Genomic DNA, 27,993 nt, shown 5'->3' with positions numbered 1-27,993 from the left:
TCAAATCAACAAATAGAATTAAATAATGGGTGCTTTAAAACTTAATAAAATGTTCAGCCAGATCTACCAGATCACTTCCCACTCTACTGCACTCATTGCTGAATTTGGGGTAAGCGAAATAAGCTCGTGTGTGGGCAAAATGTAAGTTCAGAATAAAGAACTAGTCAATGTTGTGTGAATATTTTTAAAACATTACTGATAAAACGAATGATAAAGGTTATTTTTTTATGTGCAGCAGAAATGAATTAAATTAAATTTGTCTTGGTTGAATTAAGCACGGACTGGATCGAAGAGAAAACGACGGAAGAGCATGTTGGGAACGCGTCGTGGCTCTTTGATGGACAGGGCTTTCTCAGTTGCATTCTTCCTTCTTGCAGCACGAAGCCACTGTGGAACGTTGTTGGGTTTTCTAGAAACAATTTCTTTGATTTTCCCCGCATCTACATCTCCACGCTTGTCTACATTCCGTTGGAAAGAGACGCGATTAATTGAACAGAGAATTGGACCCCATTGACATTTCGGAGGTGGCGAGACGGACGTTGTTGTAGGGCGTGTTTCGGGTTGTGTTGTTCCTTGTGTTGTTGGTTCCGTCGGCGCTGATCCCTCGATTTCCTCATCGGATTTTTTGAAATTCTTGATTTTGAACATAAGTCGATCAAAAAGCCATTCGTTGTCCAAGTGACTTGAATCCGGTATAACATTCTTTAACTTTGAAATCAAATCGGAATTTTTCACTATTACTCTCAGTTTTTCTTCGACCTCTGGAGTTATATATTTTTGCGCGAATTCTGGAAGGTTGTCTTTTGCGGCTGTCAGAAGGCGAAGCATCAACAATCTTAGGTTTCCAGTTTCGGTATAGTCAACGGTATCGTCGGTCAGATATTTATCCAGATGCTTATAGTCCACTTGAGCGAATTTCTCCGGAATCAAATGGATCAACACACTAGGTATGGACAACTCTTTCCAATTTTGCAAGCTTTCAAGTTGCTCCGGAAACATTTTTGCAACATATTTGGTAAGAACCATTCTTTCTTCGCTGCTCGATGGATTAAATTCTTCGGGAAACATTTGCGATAGGATTTTGGCAATCAACCAAGGATGGTCCAGCGTTCGATCTTCGTAGAGATCGTTGAAAAGAGCAAGGAGCAAATCACCACCGCCATCAATAGATCTACCGAAAGGGGTTCCAATGAACAGCACGGAAAGAAGTAGGAGGAATGGCGAAGCGATGATGAGTGCTGCAATGCCTAAAACTGGGAAAGCGTTCCAAATAGGAACTAAGGCCCCCCAAGGTGAGGATGGCCCACTACTGATTGAAGAATCGCCTGATGATGACGAACTTGAAGATGATCCGGATGATGAAGAAGATACCGACGGTACGAAAATAGTATTGATTGGCGGGGGCACGGGTACGATTAGATCAGTAAATACGGTGTTCACTTCAATAATCGGTAGTGTAACCGTTGTCAGATCAGTGGTGGTTTCCTGAAAGGTCGTGAAGAAGGCTGTACTTTGTTGCACATCCGAGCTCGGCGTTGTAAAAACAGCCGACATCATAGTAGTCGGTGGTTGTGTCGGTGCATCAGTCGGTGCATCCATCGCTGCTTCGGTTGTAATTTTTTCAGTTGTAGTAGTTTCTACAATAGGAGCTTCGGTGAGATACTCCGTTGTTACTTGTTCTGTAATAGCCATTTCCTCTGTAGTTGGCGCTAGAGTATTGGTAATAGTTTCATTTGTTTGTTCAGTAGTCACGGCTTCAGTTGTTGTTTGTTCAGTAGTCACGGCTTCAGTTGTTGTTTGTTCAGTAGTCATGGCTTCAGTGGTAACCTGTTCAGTAGTCATGGCTTCAGTGGTTGCTTGTTCAGTAGTTACGGCTTCAGTGGTTGCTTGTTCAGTAGTCATGGCTTCAGTGGTTACCTGTTCAGTAGTCACGGCTTCAGTGGTTGCTTGTTCAGTAGTCACGGCTTCAGTGGTTGCTTGTTCAGTAGTAATGGCTTCAGTGGTTGCTTGTTCAGTAGTTACAGCTTCAGTGGTTGCTTGCTCAGTAGTTAAGGCTTCAGTGGTTGCTTGTTCAGTAGTCATGGCTTCAGTGGTTACCTGTTCAGTAGTCACGGCTTCAGTGGTTGCTTGTTCAGTAGTAATGGCTTCAGTGGTTGCTTGTTCAGTAGTCACAGCTTCAGTGGTTGCTTGCTCAGTAGTTAAGGCTTCAGTGGTTGCTTTTTCAGTAGTAATGGCTTCAGTGGTTGCTTGTTCAGTAGTCACAGCTTCAGTGGTTGTTTGTTCAGTAGTCATTGCTTCAGTGGTTGCTTGTTCAGTTGTCATGGCTTCAGTGGTTACCTGTTCAGTAGTCACGGCTTCAGTGGTTGTGTGTTCAGTAGTCATGATTTCAGTGGCTGCTTGTTCAGTAGTCACGGCTTCAGTGGTTGTTTGTTCAATAGTCATGGCTTCAGTGGTTGCTTGCTCAGTAGTTACGGTTTCAGTGGTTGCTTGTTCAGTTGTCATGGCTTCAGTGGTTACATGTTCAGTAGTCACGGCTTCAGTGGTTGCTTGTTCAGTAGTTATAGCTTCAGTAGTTGTTTGTTCAGTAGTCATGGCTTCAGTGGTTGGTTGTTCAGTACTTATGGCTTCAGTGGTTACGGGTTCAGTGGTTTCGCTAATAGAAACTTCCGTTGAGAAGGTTGTCTCTTGCACATTTGTTGTTGTCTCTACATCTATATCAATAGTGGTAACTTCAATAGGTGTTTCCGTTGTGAAGGCATCTGTTGTCGTATAAGCCGTCGTAGATTCTGCAGTCGCCATGGATTCTGTAGTAGAATTTTCACTTGTGGCCTCCGTTGGACTTTCCGTGACACTGTCCGTAGTGACAATTACCTGTTCGGTGACTGTTGTCGTCTCTGCTGTAGGCTTAGCGGTTGTGGTTTCTTCTTCTTCCAAACATTCTGAGGTTGCTGTCTCATCCGTACTGTCTTCCGCACTGTCTATTATGTCAACATTTGATTCAATCAGACCAAATGCATCAGTTATGCCTCCTTCAGTGGTGCTTTCAAATGATGGCATTGTAGATGTCTGTACGTCTTCCAGTGTAGTGAATACTGTTGGTGTCGTGGATTCCGATGGATGATTTGTTGTGAAACTTGGGGAAGTCGACAAACTAGCAATTGTAGAAGTAATTTCCGTTGTGTCCATTACTTCTGCGTTTGTCGTGGTAGTTGAATCGCAATCAGTATTTCCAGTCGTTGGTTCTGTCTCTGTCTCTGTCAACTCGGTGGTAAATTCGTCTTCGGTATCATCTATAAACAACACAAGACAAGACACAAAACTTAAAACCGTTGAAAAATTCAAATGATGTTAAAATAGTTCCTTCCGAATTGCCGCGCGTAACGCGTAATGTATTATTTATTTGGAATTATACAGACCTACCTTTAAATATTATTTTTTTTAACATTAATGATTTTAAACTTACAGCATGGTTCTGATGTACTCGTTTCTTCTATGGACGTTACTTCTGTTACCACAGCTTCATTCGATACAACCAAGGTTGTACCTTAAATATATGAAAAAAAACAAAACAAATAAAAACATTGCAAATGATTCTTAATAAAATCAACAAACTGAAAACTTTTAAATAAATTTAAGATAGGCAAAAACATACTTTGCGGTGTAGTAAAATTAACAGTGGAAGGAAGAGTGCTATACGTAGTTTCAGAACTCTGGGATGTTGTTACAGCTTCTGTTGGTTCAGTAGTGATAGGAGTTGTAGAAAAGGGCGAAGAAACATCGGTAGATGAAGTTATCACAGTTGCAGCATCAGTCGTGGAAGTGAAAGGAGGAGATTCAGTTGAAGTAATGAAAATATTTGCAGTTGTTGTGCCAAGAGAAGTTTCTTCACTCGTAACATCAGAGATCAACTGGTCTGGAGCAGTAGTTCCAGACGTTACAGTAGTTTGGGAAGTAGTTATCGAACTATCAGTTGAAAGGGGACCTGAAGAAGGTGATTGTTCATCGTGTTCTTCGGTCGTAGCTAAACTCGATGACTCAGTAGATTCCGAGGTCGATTCTAGTGTGACAGAATAAATAGTATCAAACATTGAGGAAGACACTGCATTATGGACATACGAAATTATGTAAAAGGACAGATAAGAAGAAGTTGTATCGTCTGATATGTTATGTAGTCGTCGTGAATAAAGAAGTACCGTAATCGTTGGTAACCGTAAAAGGTTCAGTCGATAGAGTATCTGCTGATGAAGGTGAAGTCGTAGTCGATGGTTGAGTGAGCATGGGAGTGGTGCTTATAAATATGTCTATGGGAGTGGTGGTTGAGAAGAAAGGTTCAGATGCCGACGCAAACCCTGAGCCCATTGTTGTTACAGAAGTTGAAGAAAAATCAGAGAATGTTGATTCAGTTAACACTTCAGGTAATAAAGAAGTCGAATAAGTTAAGTCGGTTGTAAACGTGGTTTCCGTGGTCAGAGATTCTGTGGAAGAATGTGGAACAGAATGACTTAAAGTAGTTAATGGCAACAAATCAGTTGTAGATACATCAAATGGCTCAGTGGTAAACGAAACAGTAGTAGTGGATAGTGATGAAGAAAATAAATAGTCCGATGCTTCAGTGGTTACAAGAATAGAAGACATGTCGGTTTCTGTCACGCTATTATCTGCTGTTGTCTTTGTTTCAGTTGAATAATCGCTTGGTGCAACAGACGATTCTGTAAATAAGTCTGAGGCGGAAGTCCCACTAGAAGGAGTGGATGTTAACGATTGAGTTGTCGAAGAAGCAATTGGTTCGCTACTTTCGAAACCTAATGCAGTGGTAAAAACAAAATTTTCCGATGTATGTGGGGAAGATGGAAAATCAGTTTCTAATTCTGGATTTTTAGTTGTTCCTATGGACGATCCATCAATAGACGTAGGGTGTTCAGTGGGAAAACTTTCCGAAATGGTAGAAAATGCAGGAAAAGTAGAGTCTGAGTTCACCGCCGTGGAAGTAAATTCCACAGTTGTATCATAGTTTTCTTGTGTCTCGTAGGTAGATTGGAAAATTGTAGTTGACTGAGGGTTAGAAGTAGAATCACTTGTGACAATAGTGGGAACTGTTGTAATAACTGACTCGCTAATTGGTGATTCCGTTAAGGTTTGCGATGTTTCTGAAAATTGCTCGATGGTAGTCGTGGAGAACGATTCTGGTGTGGAGTAAGAAACAGAGCTAGTACTACTTTGCTGCATATCTGTTGTTGACGAATCTTCAGGTGTAGAGGTGCCTGAAATTTCTGATGAAAGAATTTCAAAATTTGGATCTGTTGTTGAAGAAGGAAGAACTGTTTCATCACTCGATTGAGTAACAACAGTAGTTGGCACAAAAGCTATGTCGCTTGTAAATTCAACTGTAGAAGAAGTGTAACCTTCGTCAAGGGTAACTAAATTGGCATCTGTCGACTGGAAAATAGGGGTCACAGAATCTGAAGTAGACCCAAACATAGTAGTAGGTGTTGTATTAACAATAGATGTCTCCGCTGTAAACGCGGAAGGGGTAGAACTAAGAATAATTTCAGTCGTATACGTTGTAGCTATGTCACTGTCTGATGAAGTCATAGCTTCATCGGTTGTTGGAGAATGTGTAGAAGAAAGCACTTCGTTTGAATCTGTAGAAATTTCCGCTATCGTAGAAGAAGTATAATCGTCTAATAAAGAAGTAGTAGATTGAAAAAGTTGAGAGGACGAAGTATCAGAAACTAAACCAATCGTCGTATCGCTTGATGTAGAAGCTTCGTTAGTGAATGCTTCGGTATATGTTGCTGAAGTTGGGGAGAGTGTAGATGGCACATCTGTTTCAGTAGTTTGCAATGGAAATGATGTTGGTGTAATGTCTGTTGCGGAAGACACTGAAATATTCTCAAAAACTGTAGTTGCTGTAGTTGAATCGACAATATCTTCTGTAGTTTCCATTGCAGATCCCATTGTTGTGGTAGCTTGTTGTGCATCCGTTTCTGTTGTTAGAACTTGTGATTCGGTGGATTCTGTTTGGGGAACTGGTTCCAATGTGATGGTTGAAAAAATCGTTCCAACTGTGGTAGAAGGAGCAAAACCACTTGTTTGATAAGAAGGGGTAGTAGAGTGCAACTCAGAAGTAAAATCAGTTAAAATTTCGGTTGTTGACGCAGATAGAGCAAAAGTGGACAAAGTTGTGGATTCTTCCTGCAAAGTCGATGATTCAGTGAAGAAAATTGTCCCGGAAGTACCCTCCGATGGGATTGGAGAAGTTACAGAATCACTAGTTGGTTCAGAAGGAAGAACAGTAGTTGTAATACTACTTTCGCTACTATTATCGTTTTCAGCCGTGAAATGTGTTTCTTCAACGGGAGTAGAGATTTGTTCAAAGGGAAGAGCGGTAAACGTAATACTACTTTCACTACTAATATCGCCTGTGAAATTTGTTTCTTCAACTGAAGTTGAGGTTGAAGGCTCAAAACTGAGACTTGTTGATGCATCCTCAACGGAATTAACGGTTGTAGATGATTGAGAAGATGATTCAACATTATTAGTAGTGGTAGAATCAATAGAAGATGTTGTGGTCATAACAGTGAAGGATTGGGTAGAGGACATTGACATATGTGAATCTGAGGTTTGCAATGGAAATGTTGTTGGCGTAGAGTCTGTTGCAGAAGGGACTGAAATATTTTCAAAAACTGTAGTTGCTGTAGTCGAATCGACGAAATCTTCTGTTGATTCCATTGTAGATCCCATTGTTGTGGAAGCTTGTTCCGCATCCGTTTCTGTTGTTAGAACTTGTGATTCGGTAGATTCTGTTTGGGAAACTGGTTCCACTGTGATGGTTGAAGAAATGGTTCCAACTGTGGTAGAAGGAGTAGAATCACTTGTTTGATGAGGAGGTGTAGTAGAATGTAACTCAGAAGTAAAATCAGTTAAAATTTCGGTTGTTGATGCAGATAGAGGAAACGTGGACAAAGTTGTGGTTTCTTCCTGTGAAGTTGGTGATTCAGTGAAAAAAATTGTCCCGGAAGTCCCCTCCGATGGGATTGGAGAAGTTACAGAATCACTAGTTGGTTCAGAAGGAAGAACAGTAGTTGTAATACTACTTTCGCTACTATTATCGTTATCGTCCGTGAAATGTGTTTCTTGAACAGGAGTAGAGGTTTGTTCAAAGGGAAGAGCGGTAGACGTAATACTACTTTCGCTACTAAAATCGTCAGTGAAATTTGTTTCTTCAACTGAAGTTGAGGTTGAAGACTCAAAACTGAGACTTGTTGATGCATCCTCAATGGAATTAACGGTTGTGGATGATTGAGAAGATGTTTCAACATTATTAGTAGTGGTAGAATCAATAGAAGATGTTGTGGTCATAACAGTGAAGGATTGGGTAGAGGACATTGACATATGTGAATCTGAGGTTTGCAATGGAAATGTTGTTGGCGTAGAGTCTGTTGCAGAAGGGACTGAAATATTTTCAAAAACTGTAGTTGCTGTAGTCGAATCGACGAAATCTTCTGTTGATTCCATTGTAGATCCCATTGTTGTGGAAGCTTGTTCCGCATCCGTTTCTGTTGTTAGAACTTGTGATTCGGTAGATTCTGTTTGGGAAACTGGTTCCACTGTGATGGTTGAAGAAATGGTTCCAACTGTGGTAGAAGGAGTAGAATCACTTGTTTGATGAGGAGGTGTAGTAGAATGTAACTCAGAAGTAAAATCAGTTAAAATTTCGGTTGTTGATGCAGATAGAGGAAACGTGGACAAAGTTGTGGTTTCTTCCTGGGAAGTTGGTGATTCAGTGAAGAAAATTGTCCCGGAAGTCCCCTCCGATGGGATTGAAGAAGTTACAGAATCACTAGTTGGTTCAGAAGGAAGAACAGTAGTTGTAATACTACTTTCGCTACTATTATCGTTATCGTCCGTGAAATGTGTTTCTTGAACAGGGGTAGAGGTTTGTTCAAAGGGAAGAGCGGTAGACGTAATACTACTTTCGCTACTAAAATCGTCAGTGAAATTTGTTTCTTCAACTGAAGTTGAGGTTGAAGACTCAAAACTGAGACTTGTTGATGCATCCTCAATGGAATTAACGGTTGTGGATGATTGAGAAGATGTTTCAACATTATTAGTAGTGGTAGAATCAATAGAAGATGTTGTGGTCATAACAGTGAAGGATTGGGTAGAGGACATTGACATATGTGAATCTGAGGTTTGCAATGGAAATGTTGTTGGCGTAGAGTCTGTTGCAGAAGGGACTGAAATATTTTCAAAAACTGTAGTTGCTGTAGTCGAATCGACGAAATCTTCTGTTGATTCCATTGTAGATCCCATTGTTGTGGAAGCTTGTTCCGCATCCGTTTCTGTTGTTAGAACTTGTGATTCGGTAGATTCTGTTTGGGAAACTGGTTCCACTGTGATGGTTGAAGAAATGGTTCCAACTGTGGTAGAAGGAGTAGAATCACTTGTTTGATGAGGAGGTGTAGTAGAATGTAACTCAGAAGTAAAATCAGTTAAAATTTCGGTTGTTGATGCAGATAGAGGAAACGTGGACAAAGTTGTGGTTTCTTCCTGTGAAGTTGGTGATTCAGTGAAAAAAATTGTCCCGGAAGTCCCCTCCGATGGGATTGGAGAAGTTACAGAATCACTAGTTGGTTCAGAAGGAAGAACAGTAGTTGTAATACTACTTTCGCTACTATTATCGTTATCGTCCGTGAAATGTGTTTCTTGAACAGGAGTAGAGGTTTGTTCAAAGGGAAGAGCGGTAGACGTAATACTACTTTCGCTACTAAAATCGTCAGTGAAATTTGTTTCTTCAACTGAAGTTGAGGTTGAAGACTCAAAACTGAGACTTGTTGATGCATCCTCAATGGAATTAACGGTTGTGGATGATTGAGAAGATGTTTCAACATTATTAGTAGTGGTAGAATCAATAGAAGATGTTGTGGTCATAACAGTGAAGGATTGGGTAGAGGACATTGAAATATGTGAATCTGAATCCAGTAAGTCAATGGGTTTTTCTGTTACAATTTGAAAATCTGTGTCTTCGGATTGATCTGTCGTTGAAGTTTCAATTTCAGTTGTACCGTTATCAGAATCTGGAGTGGTCACGGAATGATCAGCAGTCGATTGTGCTTGTGATACACTTGTTAGAAACTCTGGTGAATCTGTCGTGGCTACAACTGATATTAAACCATTTGTGTTTTCAGTCGAAAAAAAAAATTCGGATGTGGTAGTAACATAATGAGTTGTGTCTAATTCGGTTGGAGATGTGGTTTCTGGCCTTTGTGTTGACGAAGCAGGGAATGTGGAAAACTCTTCAGGTAAGCCGGATGTGCTAGTAGTTTCCGTAGTATATTCAATATTTACAGAACTAGTACTTTCAATTGAAGTTGGAGATGTTACAATTGTAGAAGTAAACTGAGTCGATTCTGGTCGTCCTGTTGTTGATTCACTAATTGATGAAGTTTCAGTTGTAGGTATCTGTGTCGTTGAATGTTCAGTAGGTTGCATTGAAACTAAGAGAGTGGTAGAGCCATCAGTTGTCGAAGTTAATTCAGAATCGCCTGTAACTTGAATGCCAGGAGTGGATATCTCCGACGTAAGATCAACTGGAATTTCGGTTGTGGGAAAGGTAGAAGGTATTAAAGAAATAGAGTCTGTGTCAATACCAATATCTACAGTTGTGGGTGCAGAATGTGATTCGGTAGTCTCTGAATTGAAAAAATCTTCTGGCTCCAGCGTGGTTGAAGAAATCGAACCAAATGTGGTAGGAGGAGCAGAATCACTATTCTGATGAGAATGTGTTGTAGAAGGCCACTCAGAAGTAAAATCACTAAAAATTTCGGTTGTCAATCCAGTTACAGAAAAATTGGACGAAGATATGGTTTCGCCAGTTGATGATTCAGTGAAAAAAGTCATCCCAGAAGTTCCGCTTGATGAGGTTGTAGAAGCTAGAGAATCATTAGTTGGTTCAGAAGGAAGAACGGCAGGCGTTATGCTACTTTCGCTACTATTATCGTTACTATCTGTGAAATTTGTTTCTTCAACAGAAGTATACGTTGACGTAGACGTTGATTCAACATTGTTAGTAGTTGTAGAATCAGTGGAAATGTCTGTAGTCATAATAGTTGAAGATGGGGTCGAGGCAAAAACTGTCGAGGTAAAAACTACACTTGTGGGCACAGAATGCGACTCTGTAGTCTCTGAAGGTGGAATGGAAGAAGAAGCTGAAGACTCTGATTCAATTTCTAAAGTAGTTCCATACGTCTGTTCTACTGTAGATAATGTTGGTAAGTTAAAATAATTCGTAGTGGTAAGTATATCAGAACTGGAGGTTTGTGATTCTGGTTTTGTCGTGGAGCTATCGATACCATCAGATGTCGAGTAGTATAATTCAGTTATTTGCTCTCCAGGAGTCTGTTGTGGCGTTGATGACATTGATACAGTTGTTTCTGGTACCCCACTCTCCGTTTGGGCTGGAGTAGACAACAGTATCGTTTCCGGACCAACAGAGACTATTGTTGTTGAAAATGAATCACTGTTACCGCTATTAAATTCAGTACTTAGTAAAGAGTCTGATACTGATGTGGATGCAATCGTGGAATACGAAGACGAAGTCTGGCTGGACAACTCTGATTCAATTTGCCCTGATGTTGAAGGAAAAGGTTCAACTGTAGGGAAGATTTCACTTTCACTGCTTGTTTGTGAAACTAGAGAAGGTGTAGATTGGTTAATATCAGACATGAAAGTAGTAACTAGTTCATTCCCTTCGGTAGAAAATTGAGGAAATGACGAAAAATCAGGATGCTCAGTGGAAGAAACCATTTCTTCGTTATTAATTTGAGAAAATGTTATAGAAGTAGAGCTAGGAGAATTAGTAGTAGTAAAGTAAGTTGAAATTATTACATCGTTCGAAGTACTATCTGTCACGGAGGACACAGTGGACGATAGAGCGGAAGCAGTATTACTAGGGAAGAGTGTTGATAGACCTGGAAGAGATATTCCCATTTGTTCACTTAAAGTGGACAGAACAGACTGAATAGTTGACGGAGAATCAGTTTCTGTTTCCAAATTTCCTGAGTCAGTGGGGACAGTAGTAGAAGACACAATATTATTAACAACAGTTTGGGAAGTTAAAGGGTCGTTTGTCTGACTTGTAACCGTAGATGAGGAATCATTCACTGAAGATTCACCAAAATTGTTGACATGCTCACCAGTTGCTTCGCTATTTGGAAAATTTGAAGTTGTGCCCTCGGTTGACGTTGTAATTGTTTCTGTTTGTTCTGTTGGCAGAATAGTGTTTGTTTGAGTTTCAGGTGGTAAAGTCGAAAATGTCGATTGAGTTTCCGGATCATTTGAGATGGGAAAAGTTGAAAATAACCCACCGTCAGTTGATACATTAGATTCTGATCCAGTTGTTGCAGTTGGCTCCGTTGCAACATTGGTTGAAATTGGAAAAAGGGTAGAAGTTTCGTTGTCATCACTCTCATTAATTTTTTCGGTGGTTGTAAATGCAGATTGGGTCGAAGAAAATTCGGCTGAAATGGCCGTTTGTTCCGAATGCGAAAAAAATTCGGAATCGGTGGTTGGTTCTTCAGAGAAGGTAGATGCTTGCGTCGTAGAATCAATATTGATAGAACTCGTGCCTGTTTCAAGTGTAGTTGCAACAAAAGACGGCTGAGTAGAAGATTGTGTTGATGGTTCAGTAGAATAATCCAGATTCTCCGTAACTATCATTGTCGAAGACGTCGACAATGATCCGTCTGTTCCGTCAGATGATGACGTTGAGAAAACAGTAGAGGTAGTGTCAAAGTTTTCGTAATCTGTGATGATTGCTGTGCCAGAAGTTGTTTCCGAAAAAAAGGAATCAGAAGGACTAATGGTAATAATTTCAGTATTTGTTGTAAAAACAGTAGTAGACTGGGTTGTAGTTTGGGTAAATGGCATACTGGAAAGGTGCGAATCTGAATTCAGTGTTCCAGTTGGAATTTGGGGTGTGGTGGTCATTATAACTTCTTCCGATGTAACTGGTTTAGAAGTAACAACATCCAAATTTGTGGTTGTTGTCGACTCGGTTTGCCCAGCAGTTATTGAATTAGACACATCTTCGATTGTTGAACTTTGAATGGCAGAAATCGTTGACATTTCACTTTCGATGGAGGTTGATGTTTCCAAAAGTGTAGGCGGTGATATTGTTTGTTCCATGGTGGAGAATTCTGGTGTATTAGTGGAGACTTCTGAAACAAAACTTGGTCCATCAGACTCTATCTCTACTTCTTCACTTGCTTGTGATTGGGCTGATGAAGAAACTAAAAATTCTGTTGTTATTTCCAGATTTGATATCGTTGACGTTACAGATTGAGAAAAACTTTCAGTTACTCCAATGGAGTTTTGGCTAGTCGATAAAATTTCGGGTTTAGTGACTGCGGAATCAATTGTGGTAGAGGAGCTCGTTTGTTCATTGTCAGTGGACGATTCCGGCGCAATAGTGGATACGATAGAAACCGAACTCGGTCCATCAGACTCTATCTCTACCTCGTCACTTGATAGTGAAACCGTCGAAGAAGAAACTTGAAATTCGGTTGTTGTTACTTCCTGGTTAGATTCTGCTATTGAAGTGTCAGTTTGGACATAACTTTCAGTTACTGTTGTGATGTTCTGATCATTTAAGTGTGTGGTTAAAGGAATGGGTGTTGTGATGTCAACTTCAATTGCTGATGCGGAGCTCGTTAGTTCATTTTCTTGCTCTTGTACCTCAGAACTTTCTTCTGACGGTTCAGTTGAAAAGGTTGCTATATCGTCTTCGTCGAACGAACTCTGGGTGGTGTTTAAAGAAGACAAATTTTCGGTTGTGCTGGGTGTTGTAGTAATTGATTGGATGATTGTAGATTCAGTTATAAAAGATGTTTGCTGTTCTGATTGTATCCCGGGTGTTGATGTAGATGTCAGTTCTTCAAATAAACTGGTCATCATTTCCGTTTGGGACGTTGATTCAATACTTACAAGGCTCGTGTTATCACTTACGATTTCAGAATTAATGGTGGTTGAAGATTGGGTAGCGGAAAACATAGGCGACACAGATTCCATATTTTCATCTGTAATTAATTCACCACTTGATGAAGTTTCTGTGGGGCGAATTGTTTGTTCTTCATGAAGCACTGTAGACAGTTCGGGTGGAGTGAGGGTTGAAAATTGTTCAACGAATTCGGTTTGCAAAATTGATTCTGTTGTAGATGAAAAATCAGTTACAGTTTCAGTAAGGACATCTGTTGTTGCTGTACAGGGATCTGACGTAAACTCTTCAGTAGCTGAATTGGTAAGAGGCGACTCCGTGTCTTGCTCAAATGTTGAAGAAAGTTCGGGTTGGACAGAAGAAGCCGTTTCTTCATTAATCGTTTGGGAGACAGTAACGGAAGATGTAGAGTCAGGATAGTTAGATACAGTGAAGGCAGTGGTAGTCGTCCCTTCATCTGGAGTGAAACCTGTTGAGGTAATAATAGTAGTTGATTCAGAAAACAGATTAGACGATAGATCTGAAGTAGTATGATGAGGAAATATTGTAGTAAGACTGGGAAGAGTCAATTCTGCTTGCGCATCAGTAACTAACGGAATGACAGATTGCACTGACGAAGAATTTGTATCAGCATTAAACTGAGAATCTGTAGTAAATGTTGAAGGCAGGGTTTGTGTAACAAAAGATACAGTAGAGTAAGTACCGTCTGTTAAAATGTTCGTCGCAGGAGTGGGTTCAGATGTGGAAGATTCACCAAAAATATTCTCATTGTCGACAGTTGTTCCACTGCTTGAGGGATTTTCGGTTTCTGGTACGGCGGTCGAAAATGTCAACATAGGTCCTGTATTATCTAATGTTGATAATGCCACTCCTGTTTCCGTTGTTAACACATTTTCCGTTGAAGTCAGGGAGGCGGTGGATTGTGAATTTGCTTCGCTAATGTCCTCCGTTTGAAACTCAGTAACTGCAGTTGTTGGTGATGTCAGGATCAATTCATTCTGAGTGGTTGTTCCGTCTACTGTCTGTGTTGTAGGCACCAATGTGTCAACTGTCGATACCTCTTCAATGAAACCAGCATTGCTAGTTTCTTGTGAAGATGGATCAATACTTACTGGAGTGGTAGTATAATTTGGGATTGCTGACGTTATGAAAGAAGTAGATTGAATTGCAGATTGGGTAGAAGGCAAACTGGAATGAGTCGATTCTGTATCCAGCTCTAATGTAGAAGAAAGATCGATGTGGATAGTGGAAGAAGCCGTTTCTTCATCATTGATTTGGGAAAAAGTAACGGAAGTGATGTAATCAGGAGAATTAGTGGTAGTGAAGGAAGTCGTACTCGTCACTTCTTCTGAAGTCGAACCTGTTGGGGAAATAACAGTAGTTGATTGAGAAAACAAAGTAGACGATAGATCAGATGTAGTGTGCTGAGGAGAAAGTGTTGATAGACTTGGAAGAGTCATTCCCATATGTTCTGTCGAGAAGAAAGATTGGATGGTCGTAGGTGAATCTGTATCAAAATTCTCTTGTGAAACTGGTGCAAAAGTTGTAGAAAACAGGGTTTGCTCGGCAAAGGATATGGAAGAGGAAGGACTGTTAGTATTCTGGCTAGTCTCAATATAGCTTTCAGTTGATGCACTACCCGCATGCTCACCAGTTGGTCCACTACTCGAAAGATCGTCAGTAGATACGTTGTCGGATGAAATGATTACAATAGTCTCGGTTTGATCTGTAGACGAAATTCCTCCAGATGTGGAAGTTTCAGTGACTATGGCAGTTGGTACGTTTTGGCTATTCCCATCAGTTTGGAATTCATTTGAAATGGGCGTTGTTAGATCAAATGGCTGTGAGGTCGTGTGCTGTACAACAGTCACTGGAAGAGAAACAGAAGAATCTGGCGTTGATGTCTCTGTAGTGAAACTGTCAAAATTTGCTGAATGAGACGTTGAATCAATACTAACAGGACTGTTAGTAATTATTTCCGTTGTCGTTGTGAAAACAGTAGTGGGCTGTGTTGTAGATTGGATAAATGGTACACTGGAAAGGAGTGAACCTGAATCCAGGGTTTCAGACGGAATTTTTGGTGTGGTATTAATTATCATTTCTGCCGAAGTAACTGGTTTAGAAGTTGTTTGCTGCACAGTTAAATCTTCTGGGGTATGAGTGGATACGAAAATAGACGTAGAACCATCAGATGAAACATAAGAAGCTATCTCTTCCTCGGTTATTACTTCAGGGTTGAGCAGACCTATCGTTGAAGTCCCAGATTGTGCAGAACTTTCAGTTACTGCCATAGAGATATGATCATTGAAGTGAGTCGATAACGAGATGGGCGTAGTGATGTCATTTTCAGTCGCTGATGAGGGCCTCGTTGTTTCGTTTTCATGGCCAGTGTTCATTGAGGCAGAATTTGTAGTTGCTGTGGGCGGGGTAATTTCCACTGTTGTTGATTCTTCTGTAGAAGAAAGTGTTTCAATTGTTTGGTTCGGAAATGCATCTACTGTTGATTGGGTGGGTGTAGGCCTATCATCATCATCTGAGGTTGTCATACCATACATAGTTGTAGAGTCAAATATTTGTTCTGATGTTATTTCAAAAGTATTTTCCGGACTGCTGAATGGTACAGTATTCATGGTAAAACTAGGTATTGTAACAAGAGGACTAGTCGTGATCTCAGATTCTTCAGCTTGTGTTTGGGAAATTGTTGAAATGTGTTCTGTTTCAGTCAGTGTCGAACCGATGTTCTGTAAATCAATGGGAACTGTCGAATCGGTAGTAAATAAAGAAGTGAATGTCTCTGTTTCACTTTGAATTGTCCCCCCAGGTTTCTCAGATGTTGGTGTAAAAACATTTTCTTCTGTAGACATCGAAGAGTTGGTATCTGAATCGATGGTTTCATCCTCAGAGGGAGTGGTAGATTCAGTAGCAACTATTTGATTCTCCGTAGTTGTGGACACAGTTGAAATACTATTGTCATCTGTGGAAGCCAGAGAGGTCGGATTGTTTGTTGAATTGGATTGGTCTATTCCATCAGTACCCAGTGATTGATCAGTTGATCCACTCGTCGTTTCCGAATTTAGAGGATCAGTTTCTAAATTTTCCTGCTGAGATGTTGTTGTTTCAGGAGAATGCTGTGTTGATATTGGAGTCGAATAGGGACGTGAGGTCGATATATCTTGCTCAATAGTAGAGACAGCTTGAGATAGTGTGCTATCGCTCGTGACTAATGTATTAATTCCGCTGTCCTCTGGTTCCGTTTGAACCGTAAATACTTCATTGGTAGTTTCAAAAACAGGTTTTTCCGTGGAAATCGAATGTTCATTTTCTGTGAATAGTCCGCCAGTACTCGACGGCAGCAAAGTAGTTGTGTGATAACCGGAAGTTGTTAAATCTTGATTCAATATGTTTTCATCAGGGGTCGCGAATGTCTGATCGTCATTCGCCACAGCGACTGTGGTGGCGATGTTTGGGTCGGTATTAAATACTGTAGACGGACTACTACTTCCCGATTGATTATCGATACTCATTGCTGTCGTAACCTGAGATTCCCCTGATTGCGTTTCAGCAATAGTTGAACTCTCTTCCGTTTCGGACAGTGTTGATTCTAAGTTCTCTGTACTAGAAGATAATGGCCAAATAGTGGTAAATGAAAAGGTGCTTTGAATCGACGACAAAATGCCGGACAATGTTGTTGTTTCGCTTTGAGATGTCTCTACGTTTGGCTCTGATGACGTAGAAGTTTCTTCTGTAGTTGTTGAGCTAGAGCTCGCACTTTCTTCAGTTTCGGCGGGAGTGATAGACTCTGTGACCATCGGCTCTTTCCCCGTAGTTGTCGTAGTGGGAATATTTGTGGCGCCAATAACAAACGATTCGCTCAAAGGGGTTTCTGTGGAACCCATTTCTATACTATCCTGCTGCAAAGTTGTTTCGAAAAAAAACTCAGTTGAAATTAGGGTCGACAGTGGAATTGTTGTCGTGGTAGTCGAAGATTGACCCTGTTCGATATTAGAGCTTCCAAGGGAATCAGTTTCCAAGTTTTGTTGCTCAGTAGTTGCCCCAAGCAACGACGAACTAGATGAAAATGAGGTGGATGACGGTGTAATCGTCGTTATCAAAGACAAATCCTGCTCGATGGTAGAGCTTCCGTGGTTTAAAGTGGTATCGCTGGCGACGGATGTAGTAACAACGTTCTCCGTTTCTTCTGTAAAAAACGAGAATCCTTCAGTGATAACTTCTAATTCTGGTTTATCCGTGGAACTTGGCTGTTGAAATTGTGTAACTTGTACATCAGTTCCAGAAGAAACCAAAATCGTCGTGTGATCACTTAAAGTTGTTGTAGTCATCAATGTGGGATCTTCAGTTGCGATAACGACTGTAGTTTCAATACTTGGGTCAGTATTAACTACTGTAGTAAAGCTACTGCTTCCCAATTGATCAGTGGTACTTGTTGTGACCTGAGTTTCTTCAGATTGTGTTTGAGCAACTGTTGAGATTTGTTCTGTTTCGACTGTTGTCGATTCGGTGTTCTCTGCACTAGAGGAAGGTGGCCAAATAGTAGTAAAGGCAGCAACAGTGCTTTGAACTGACGACAAAAAGGTGGAAAAAGTGGTCGTTTCACGTTGAGTTGTTTGATCAAATGGTTCTGATGACGTAGTCGTTACTTCTGTAAACGTCGAAGAGCTAACAATTTCTTCCAATTTCGATGGCGTTGTTGACTCTGTGACGATCGCTTCTTTTTCTGTTGTTGTAGCTACATTGGAAATATTTTCTTCCACTGTGACAGCCGGAGGAATTGGTATATTTGTGGAGTCAGTAACGAACGTTTCGTTCATAGTTGTTTCTGTACCTGTAGGATCAGTTTCAAAATTTTGTTGCTGAGATGTTGTTTCAGGAACAAACTGAGTTGATGCTAAAGTTGACGAGGAAATAGCTGTAGTTGGCGACCAATCTTGCTCACTAGTAGAGCTTCCCATAGAATCACTTTCTACATTTTGTTGCTGAGTAGATGTTTCAGTCAACGACGAAATAGTTGAAACTGAGGTCGACGACGGTGCAAATGTTGTTATTATGGACAAATTCTGCTCGATAGCTGTGTTTCCCTGATCTAAAGTGACATCACTCGCGGCGGATGTAGTAAAACCGTTCTGTGCTCCTTCCGTTTGAACCGAGGATTCTTCAGTGATAACTTCAACAGCAGGAAATTTTGTGGAAGTCAGCTGTTCAAACTGTGTGACTTGTCCATCAGACACCGAAATAGTCGTAAGATCACTTGAAGTTGTTGTTTCTGGACTGAAGAAGTGATCAACAGGGGTCGACGATGTTTGATCCTCAGTCAACGAAACGACTGTTGTCCCAATGCTTGCGTCAGTATTAGTTACTGTAGAAGGGCTACTGCTAATTTCCAATTGATTTGCGCTACTAATTGTTGACGTAAACTGAGATTCTCCAGTTTGCGTTTCAGAAATTATAGATATATCTTCCGTTTCCCCCATTGTTGACTCAGTGTTCTCTGCACTAGACGACGATGGCCAAATAGTCGTAAAAGAAAAAGTGCTTTGAATTGAGGACAATATGTTAGACAATGTAGTCGCTTCACTTTGGCTGGTCCCCTCAGATATCTCTGACGTAGAAGAAGGTTCCAGCGTAGACACTGAAGCGCCAGTACTGACTAAAATCTCAGATTGCGTCGTAGACTCTGTAGCGATCGGCTCTTCCACCGTGGTTGATACACTCGAAATACTCGTGGCCTCAGTAACGAACGATTCATTCAAAGTTGTTTCTGTATCTGAAGAGTCAGTTTGAATATTTTCGTGATGAGTCGTCGTTTCAGAAAAAAACTGGGTTGAAAATAAAGTCGACGATGGAATCGTTGTCGTTGACGATAAATCTTGTTCTATATTCGAGGTTTCCGTGGAATCAGTTTCTAAATTTGGTTGCTGGGTATTGGTTTCAGTAAAAGACAAAGTATTTAGAACTAAATCTGTCGACGCCTCTGTTGTCGATGGCAAATCTTGCTTGACTGTAGAGCTTCCCTCGTTGGTGGTATCAACTGCGAAAGATGTAGTAACACCACTCTCAGCTACTTCTGTTTGAACTGAAAATATTTCAGTGATAACTTCAAGTGAAGGTGATTCCGTAGAACTAAACTGATCAAAATGTGTGGTCTGTCCGATACTACTTGTAGACACTAAATTCGTCGTCTGTTGAGTTTCAGTTGCTGTTTCTTGACTGGAAGTGGCAAAACTTTCTGAATCGGTGTTTGCTGTAATAGTTTCCGTTTGCGCTGAGAAGTTACTGAATGTTGTTGTTACATCGGCCAGCGCTGATGACACCCCATCAGTAGTAAAGGATAACGTACTCGGAGTTGATGCCAATGTTGTCATATCGTTAATTTCGGTAGTTTCAACTGAGTCAGAATTTTGATCACTCACTTGCGTGGAAGCACCTGATATAGAAGTTGTATGTTGAGACTGCATTGTAGATTCAGTCACAAATGTCGTCGGCACCGAAGTCGAGGAACTGGAAGTTGTCGAAACAATTTGTTCAATAGTAGACGTTCCCTGATTAATCAAGACAGTGGGTGTAATTGTTGTGATTTCCTCTAATCCCGTTGAATTCTGTAGTTTCTCAGTGGTAACTTGCGGGACTTCAGTATTACTCGGCTGTTCTTCGGTATCTGTAGTTCCTTGTTCAACAGTGGTAGTGTCAGGTGCGAAATTAGTTGAATGTTCAAATTCTGTGCTTGGTTGAGTTGCGATGGCGTTTGTTTCTTGATTAGATGATTCACTTGTCGTTGTCGGATTAGTGAATTGTGTAGAACTTATCGAAACAGGGAATTCTTCTGTAGTAGAAGATTCGCTAGCAATCGTTGAGCCAATAGAAGATTGAGATTCCGTAACAACCGAAAGATCCTGTTGTGTTTCTGTTGGACGAGGTATTGGAGTAGTTTCTTGGTCATTTGTAACATTCGTCGAATTAGGTGGTTGAGTAGACGCTATGAATGTGCTAGACGTAGTAGACACAAAATCTAAATCAAATCCGGGAACTAAATCCGGGCCAGTCACGGAAGAATCATTTTGGGTTAAAGCGGAACTAATAAATGTTGTCATGATCAGAGATTCTTCCGTTTGGGTTTCTGAAGAAAATGAATGGTTGCTGCTCTCAACCAATGTCGACTCAGTGTTCTGTACATCACTAGATGACGTCCAACTAGTAGTAAAGGATATCGTACTTTGAATTGACGATAAAATACTTGACAACGTAGTCAATTCGCTTTCAACAGTCATCTCAGTTGGTTTTGTTGATTGATCATTCTGTTGTGTGAATATGCCACCGATAGTTGAATTGGTTTCACTTTCAAACGTTACCAGAGATTCAGTGACTGTCTGTTTATTCTCCGTTGTTGTTCTTTCGGTAGTGGTACTATCGTCAAAAGTTCCTTCTTCAGTTGTTGGTCTAACTGTTGATTGGCCTGACTCATTGGTAGCCAGCGATTCATTGACAGTAGTTTCAGAAGAGTCAGTTGTGCCGATTTCTTGCTGCGTGCTTGAAAGTGTTTCAAGCACAGATGTCACTGTTGACACTGTGTTTGTTGTCGGGCTAAATGTGGTATGGGATTCTTGGTCGATCGTTGAGCTCCCTTGGGATGTATTTAAATTGTTAACCATTGTTGTAGTAAAATCGGTCAGTTCTGTTTGGATTTCGGGCGTTTGACTCGTTACTTCAATAGTTGGTTCTTTGGTTTGAGTGACCTGTAATTCGAACTGTGTGGTATGCTGCCCAGAAATGGACGTTTCAGTTTCGGAAAGAGTTGTTTCTTCGCTCTCAGATGTAGATTCTTGTGTGAGAGAGGTGCTTGATTGGTCTTCTATGGGTTTTCCCTCATTCACATTAATTGTCGTTGTAAGAACGTTCGGTGTTGAAGTTTCTACATTTTCTTGAGTAGTGATTTCAGCCAATGGTGGACTACTGGATAATGTTGGTTTGTTGGAAGGGGAAACTGTTGACTCGTTTTGTAGAGTAGAGTCACTCGTTTCAGGAGTAGTAAAAATGTCATTGCTGGCAGATGAACTCGGATTGGTAGAAGTAACTTGTTCTCCATGCATAGCAGTAACAATATCATCTGTGATGGGGTTTGTGTCTGATCCGCTTGTTACAGTGACTGGGGAAATAGTTGAAGACGTTCCAAAAGCTTCCGTCATCGCGGTAGAGAAGGTCTGGGTGGTTTGAATTTCACCCGTTGTATGTTCTTGTCCGATTGAAGACGTTACATCTACAGATTCGGTTGTTCTTTCAGTGTTAGCAGGTTCTTGCGTAGAGACGGTGCTTAAAAGACCCTGAGCCAATGATGAAGCTGTTTCAGTCTGAATGTTTTGTTCCAATGCTGAACTTGCATCGTCTTCCTCCGTGAAGATTGGATTAGAAACGGATGTTGATAATTCACTCACTAAATCCGTTACAGAGGTATTCTGTGTTGCCTCAGTGACTGCATCGGATGTAACTAAATCAGGTAATGTACTTTCTGTTAGAGAAACTGTAGACGAAAATGTAGTGGTAGAACTATTTTCACCCGACAACGAACTGCCAGCTTCGTTGGAAGAAGTTAAGGGAAAGAAAACAACTGTTGTGGAACCAAACGTTATGGTGCCCTCAGTGGATAAGGCAATTGTGGTTTCATTGATTGGACTGGCAGTAATAATTGTGGAACTGCTTCCCAATTGATTTTCGCTATTCGTGGTAGTTGTGTGAGATTCCCCAGATTGCGTTTCAGCAACTAATGAGATCTCCTCCGTTTCAGACAGTGTCGACTCGGTATTCTCCATACTTGAAGGCGTTGGCCAAATAGTAGTAAAGGCAAAGGTGCTTTGAACTGACGACAAAATGCTGGACAATGTAGTCTTTTCGTTTTGAGTTGTCGACGGCTCTGATGTAGGAAATGTTTCTTGCATAGATGTTGAAACGCTAGCACTTGGTTCAACTTCAGACTGCGTTGTAGACTCTGTGACGATCACCTCTTTCTCTGTAGATGTTGTCAGAGTCGGAATACTTTCCTCTACTGTGAAAAAAGTTGGTGTCGGGGCACTTACAGCAGTAGTAACAAACGATTCGTTAATAGTTGTTTCGGTACCTATAGAATCAGTTTCTGTATTTTCTTGCTGAGATGTTGTTTCAGAAGAAAACTGGGTTGATACTGGAGTCGAAGAGGGTTTTGTTGTTGTGGTAGTTGACGATAGGTCCTGTTCGGAAGTGGTACTTCCTACATCGCTTTCTACAACTGTTTGCTGAGTAGTTATTTCAGGCAAAGACGAGGTAGTTGAAACTGAATTTGTCGACGGTGCAATCGTTGAAATTGATGACAAATCCTGCTCGACTGTAAAGCTTCCCTGCCTTAATGTGGTATCGCTTGCAGCGAATGTTGTAACACTACTCTCAGCTACTTCCGTTTGAACCGAGGAGACTTCAGTGATAACTTCCAATGCAGGACTTTCTGTAGAATTTAGCTGTTCAAATTGTGGGGTCTGTCCGACAGTACTCGAAAGCACCAAATTAGTAGTCTGAGCAGTTTCAGTAGTGGTTTCTTGACTGAAAGTGCTAGATGGACTAACCGTCTGTGCTGTTGTTTCTTGATCATTTGTGAAACCCGCAATTGTATCTTGATTACCAATCGTCGTCAGACTACTTGATGGAGTGACACTGAATAAAACGGTCGATTCTTTGTTAGCTGTTGTTTCCTCCGTCACAAGAGACTGACTCTGTATAGTTGTACTAGAAGAAGATTGAGATACAGTTGAAGGCATCTGTTCTTCAATAGTAGTACTTAAATCTTGGCTGGCTGTCCCACTGACTGAAGTGATAGTGGTTGATGGTGTTGTTAACACAGCTAAATCAACATCCGAACTTGTTGTGAAGTCTGTAAGATTGCCTGTTTGAGTTGCGCTAGAGGAAGTACGCAATGTAGTACTGAATGGAGTTTCTTCAGTTTGACTTTGAACAGTTGTTTGAATCTGGTCGGTTCCGGTTGACTCTGTAGTCTGCACTAAAGCCGACGTAGTCAAGTCGTTTGTGAAGGAGAACATATCGTCTCGCGTCGTCTCGCTTCCACCAGACGTTTCATCATTTACCGAGGAAGTAGAAGCACTAAAACTGATGGTAGTCGTAAAGTCCTCCGTCTGTGAGGACAATTCAGTGACAGGCTCCTGTATATCCGTAGTTGTTTTCACTGTAGTTGTTCTTTCGGTAGACATGACAGCTGGATTACTAGAAGTTAAACTACCTATGGTACTTGAAAACTCGTCGGTGACTCCCGTGAATTGCGCTTGATTCTGGGTGGTTTCAAAATCCAAAGAATCGGTTGCACTATTTTCTGATTGGGAAGTTGTCGACACCAGGGTGGTTGAAGGTCTAAAAGTTGTTGTCGCCGACGAAGCTTGCTCTGTTAGTTCCGTTATTGATTCATTAGTGATATTTTCTACTGATACTACCGAAGGTGTTGTTATTTGTTCATTTTGTGTAGTTTCTTCTCTTGTCGTAGAAGTAGTGTCCCCGAAGATGACCGTTTCTTTACTTTCCGTTGTTGTTTCTTGATTGAAAGTACTAGACTGGCTAAATATCGACGTTGTTTCTTGCCCATTTGGATTATTTGTGGTATCGACCACAGTTGTTTCTTGACTTGGGAATCCGATAATTGTTGTCGGATTGATGGATGGGGTGGAACTGGAAGAAAGAGTCGATTCATTGGTCGTACCTTCTGTAGTAGCTGGTTCACTTGCACCGAGTGTAGTGCTAGTGACGGACTGGGATTCAGTCATCAGCATCGCATTTTCCTGAAAGGAAGTAGTTTCTTGGCCTACGGTTACATTGGTGGAATTAGTAGGTGATGCTGATGGTGAGGAAGGTGTAGCAACAACATCTGTTTCAAATTCTGAATTAGTAGTCAGCGCTGGAGTTGTAAATAATTCAGTTTGCATTTCAATGGTTGTTGAACTACTCAGTTCCGTCACGGCTTGTGATTGCGCTGGACCATTAGTAGAAATCTCTTCGGTTTCCGTAAATGCGGTCTCGGTAGTCTGTACAATAGGTTTTGACGTAACATCGTTGATAAACGTAAGCGTGCTCTGAATCGACGACAAAATGTTCGACAGAGTAGTCGTTTCGCTTTGACCATTTGTCTGAGATGTTTGTGTTGTTTTATCAGCGTCTTGAGTGGAACTAGAAGAACCGGTACTTAAATCTTCCGGTTGGGTCACCAATCCAATCTCCAGCATTTGTTTCTCAGTTGTCGTTTCGTCAACTGTTAAGTCTGAACTGAACGTTGTACTCGCTGTACTGGATTCCACCGTGCTGCCAGTAACTTGTGATTGGTTCAGAGTTTCTTCCGTACCTACAGGATCGGTTATTAGATTTTCGTGCTGAGTAAATGTTATTTCCGGCGAAGACGTTGTCGATTCAAGGGTGGTAGATGGCCTTGACGTCGACGTCGTTTCCCGCTCAGAATTCAAACTTTCTTCAGTTATCGCAACAGTATCGACCATGGTTGTCGAACCGGGCTCCGTCAGCTCCGTTGCAATCGTTGTGGTTTTGTCAACGGAATTTTGTGTAACAACAGCATCTGCAGCAGATGGCCCTGCAGTAGTCACAGCGTTTGGTTCTGTCGTTGTCTCGTCGGTAACAGATTGAATCGTGTTAACCACCGTCGTACCGGAAACATCCTCAAAAGCAAGAGTTTCTGTTACGGACGGACTCGCGGATGTCAAGTTGTCATTGGTAAAAGTGCTCATTGTCGATGAATTCGTTTCGTCTGCGCTTCCACTTTGCTCGCTTGTGATCGAATCTGTAAGTGTGACGATTTCGGTTTGACTAGTTATCGTCGACGCAAATCCCGATGATCCTTCTGTTGTTGATTCGTTGTTGCCTAACACACTCTGACTATCTACTGAAACAGTTGAAATCACTTCCGTAGCCGACGATGGCTGCGGAGTGGTTTCCGTCGACTGAACAGACGATGTGCTGCCTTGACTAGCTAAAGTTGTTGACGACGACACTGATATACTGGGCGTATCACTTGTCTCTGTCAACGAAGAGAAGGTAGTCAATTCGTCGGGTGTAACAGTCATTGGCACCGACGGGCCAGTGGTCGTAGAGCTCAACAAGAGTTCGCCATTTATAGACGAACTATTATCGAGCCCTTCAGTCATAGTCATTGTATCTTGGTTAGTGGTCGGGTTGTTATCGAGCGGTGCAGTTGTAGAGACAGTGAGTAAAGAGGTGGTATCGATAGGATTAGTGGTAGAGAAAACGTGTGCGGGCGACGCGTCTGTCGGGTTAGTTTCGTCGGCAGGCGACGAGGAAACATCTGTTGTAGAAGAGACCAAGAATGTCGTGAAAGTGTGGGAAGAATCCGTCGGAGCGTCCGTCGTCTGAGTCGATCCGATCGGATCCAAGTGCTGGATGGTACCTTGAATTGTTGAAGTGGCGAGCGGAGTGGTCGTCGCGTCGGTCGAGAGTCTAGTCGCTTCCGTCACCGTCGACTCCTGCTGAGTGCTAAGGCGATGGGGACTCGTCGTAGTCTCAACTTGGCTAGTGCTCAATGAAGAGGCTTCAAATCCCTCTGTCGTTCCTACAGTCCCTATTATACGTCACGTTCATAGTATAAATCCATCTTAAAATGTTTTCGACTTTCCCATGCAGTTCACCAACTACGTAATAATATACAGGCCCATAACCACATAGCAAACCATTGCCCTTATTGCCTTAAATTATTGCTATTATGATTTTGTGTTCACAAGATCCTAACATTTGTTTACGGTTGAACGAATGAATCGGTTCTATTATTAACGACATCATTATAAAAGGGGACGCTCTGATTTCGTAAGCTGTTAATCGATGGACCACATATTATATGTTTACGGAAAAAAAAACGACTGTTGGATAGAAAAGACTGGACCTCCAGTGGATTTTTCTATGTGAACGCATGGGTATTTGATCGTATCTATACAGTATTGGCTTCGTTTGGCTAATAGTAGGCTATCATGTCATCAGCTGTTGCGATGATGCGCGCTTGCTGCCGCCCCTTGGAAATCAGGCCGTGTGAAATAGGCACCACGTTATATGAATGCATGACCGAATCAAATTTTACAATAAAGGGATGGAATAACCGACCGACCGGAGACGACTGACGCGTCGAAGCTATATAACGGAAACAAATGTGGCACCATGAAGTATGTACTCCTAACTATATAAGAACTAATTTATATAAACTTATAACTATATGCGAACAAAATAGCAAGGCGACGCTTGAAATTATATAGTCGAGTTTGTCGGAAAACTATTAGCTGTAGAAAAAAGTGGCTTCAAGATTTAAAAAAGATCCGTAAATTAATTTAAATGGTGCTGCGAATGATCAATAAAAGTCCGGTGAAATTGTTCCAAATATTTGACTATTAGGGATCGAAACTATATATATCAGTTGACTTTTCTTTACCTTCAGAAAAGACGGAGAATACTGTTGGGCCATCCAGAAATGAAATAAGAAACGGAGCTTGGGGGGGCGGAGGGGCGATTAGGAAATCCGATTCCAGGAACTCCACGCTGGGTTCTGTTTCTGTTTCTGTTTCTGTTGTGGATGTCACCAAAGAATCATCCGGGAAGATTGGAGCTGGTGCCATGACGAGCGGGGCAGTGTCTTCGTTTGAGAGACTGAGAAGCTCTTCCAACAGGGCCGAGGTGTCGATTTCTGATGGCGTGACCGACAGGTCCGTTTGGAAGGACGGCGAATCAGTCGTTGCTGATGCATCGCGGGTCAAATTGGCCTTCAGAGAAGCCTGAAATTTGCTTTTGATGACGGCCAAAGGCTCCTGTTGATTAAGAGGCGATACAAAGCTGTAAGACGGCGACTCCTCTTCAGGCTTCCAAGCGTGTAACGCAGCCGATGTCGGATCCTTAATCGGTAGCTCGTTAAAGACTGGGCGCCGTCCAGGATACTCCAGCTGACCAGGTGATGCTGGAAGTATGGGTTGCTGAATGCTCGTCTTGTTCCTCAACCTGCTACTGTTGATAATGATCCTCTTCTTGAACTTCAAATTGTTTTTTAGCTGCTCAAGGCGTTCGGACAAGCCCATGCGCTCTATCAGCTCGCTCGAATCTTCCCATTCTTCCGGGCTTTGGATGCAGAGAGCTTCGCGGATGCCGTCATCACGGATCGAACAGGACGCAATCTGTCCATCTGGCATTACCTGACTCGACGGCAGGGGTGTGCAGCACATGCTGAAACACTCCCAGCTAACCAGGCAAGAAGCTCCGATGGACAGTTTCTCGTCATGTTGATTCTTGCTGCTCTGTTGGCTCACCCTCAGTGCTGACGCAAAACTCTAAAATAAAAAAAATAATAATAATTAAAAAAATGAATTTAATTAAAATTCGAGTATAATATAGGCTATCCAAAAATAGAAGCTTCGGTATGTTATAGCATCCTTTTCGTCCGTATAATCTGGACTGCATTGCTTCATCGCGGTTCAAGGCTTTTGCTATAGTTCAATAGATTTTAAGTTATATATATGGGCTCGACTGTTTATCGTGGTTTCTATTATATCCTATGTGTCAGGCTAGACTTACTATGGTACGTTCTGTTTCAATTATGGTCTATTCTAAGAAGACAAAAAAAAACATGCTCGGGAATAAGGCAGCATATAACGGTGTGAGAAGAACGGCAGACGGCGCCTGGCTCACCGTTTTCCTTTATTCCCAGCAGTCAATAAATATGTATAGTCCCAATAAAAGCAAGCAGTTGACCCACTGAAGGAAGAATAATCTGCCGTTTACAAACAACAACTATACAACCAGTTAGTGCGTTAAATCACCTGCGAGTGTGAAGCTTCACAGGTAATTGAAAATAAAAATACCATTTTTTTCCTTATTCTGGTCGTGCGTTAAACGAAAAACTACCGTTAGTACGGCTACATCAAATGCCTTGTGATATGATCAAGAACATTTTCTTTTTACTA

The 27,993-nt window shown here is 41.4% G+C and overlaps 1 protein-coding gene across 1 annotated transcript; it reads right to left on the bottom strand.

Annotated features, from left to right (window-relative positions):
- Positions 1–20: 20 nt before the first annotated feature.
- On the bottom strand, positions 21–27,222 carry LOC124326914 (serine-rich adhesin for platelets-like). The gene is made up of 4 exons (XM_046785630.1): positions 26,475–27,222; positions 14,649–25,619; positions 3,464–3,544; positions 21–3,290 (listed from the first exon to the last, which is right to left on the bottom strand). Exons 1-4 carry the CDS (start codon positions 27,220–27,222, stop codon positions 271–273), a joined length of 14,820 nt encoding a protein of 4,939 aa, XP_046641586.1. The 3' UTR covers positions 21–270.
- Positions 27,223–27,993: the final 771 nt, after the last annotated feature.

The sequence above is a fragment of the Daphnia pulicaria genome, chromosome 2, assembly GCF_021234035.1.
Source record: "Daphnia pulicaria isolate SC F1-1A chromosome 2, SC_F0-13Bv2, whole genome shotgun sequence".
NCBI classification, from domain to species: Eukaryota; Metazoa; Arthropoda; class Branchiopoda; order Diplostraca; family Daphniidae; genus Daphnia; species Daphnia pulicaria.
The sequence above is the reverse complement of the archived record's forward strand: the minus strand, read 5'-3'. Positions and strand labels throughout refer to the sequence as shown.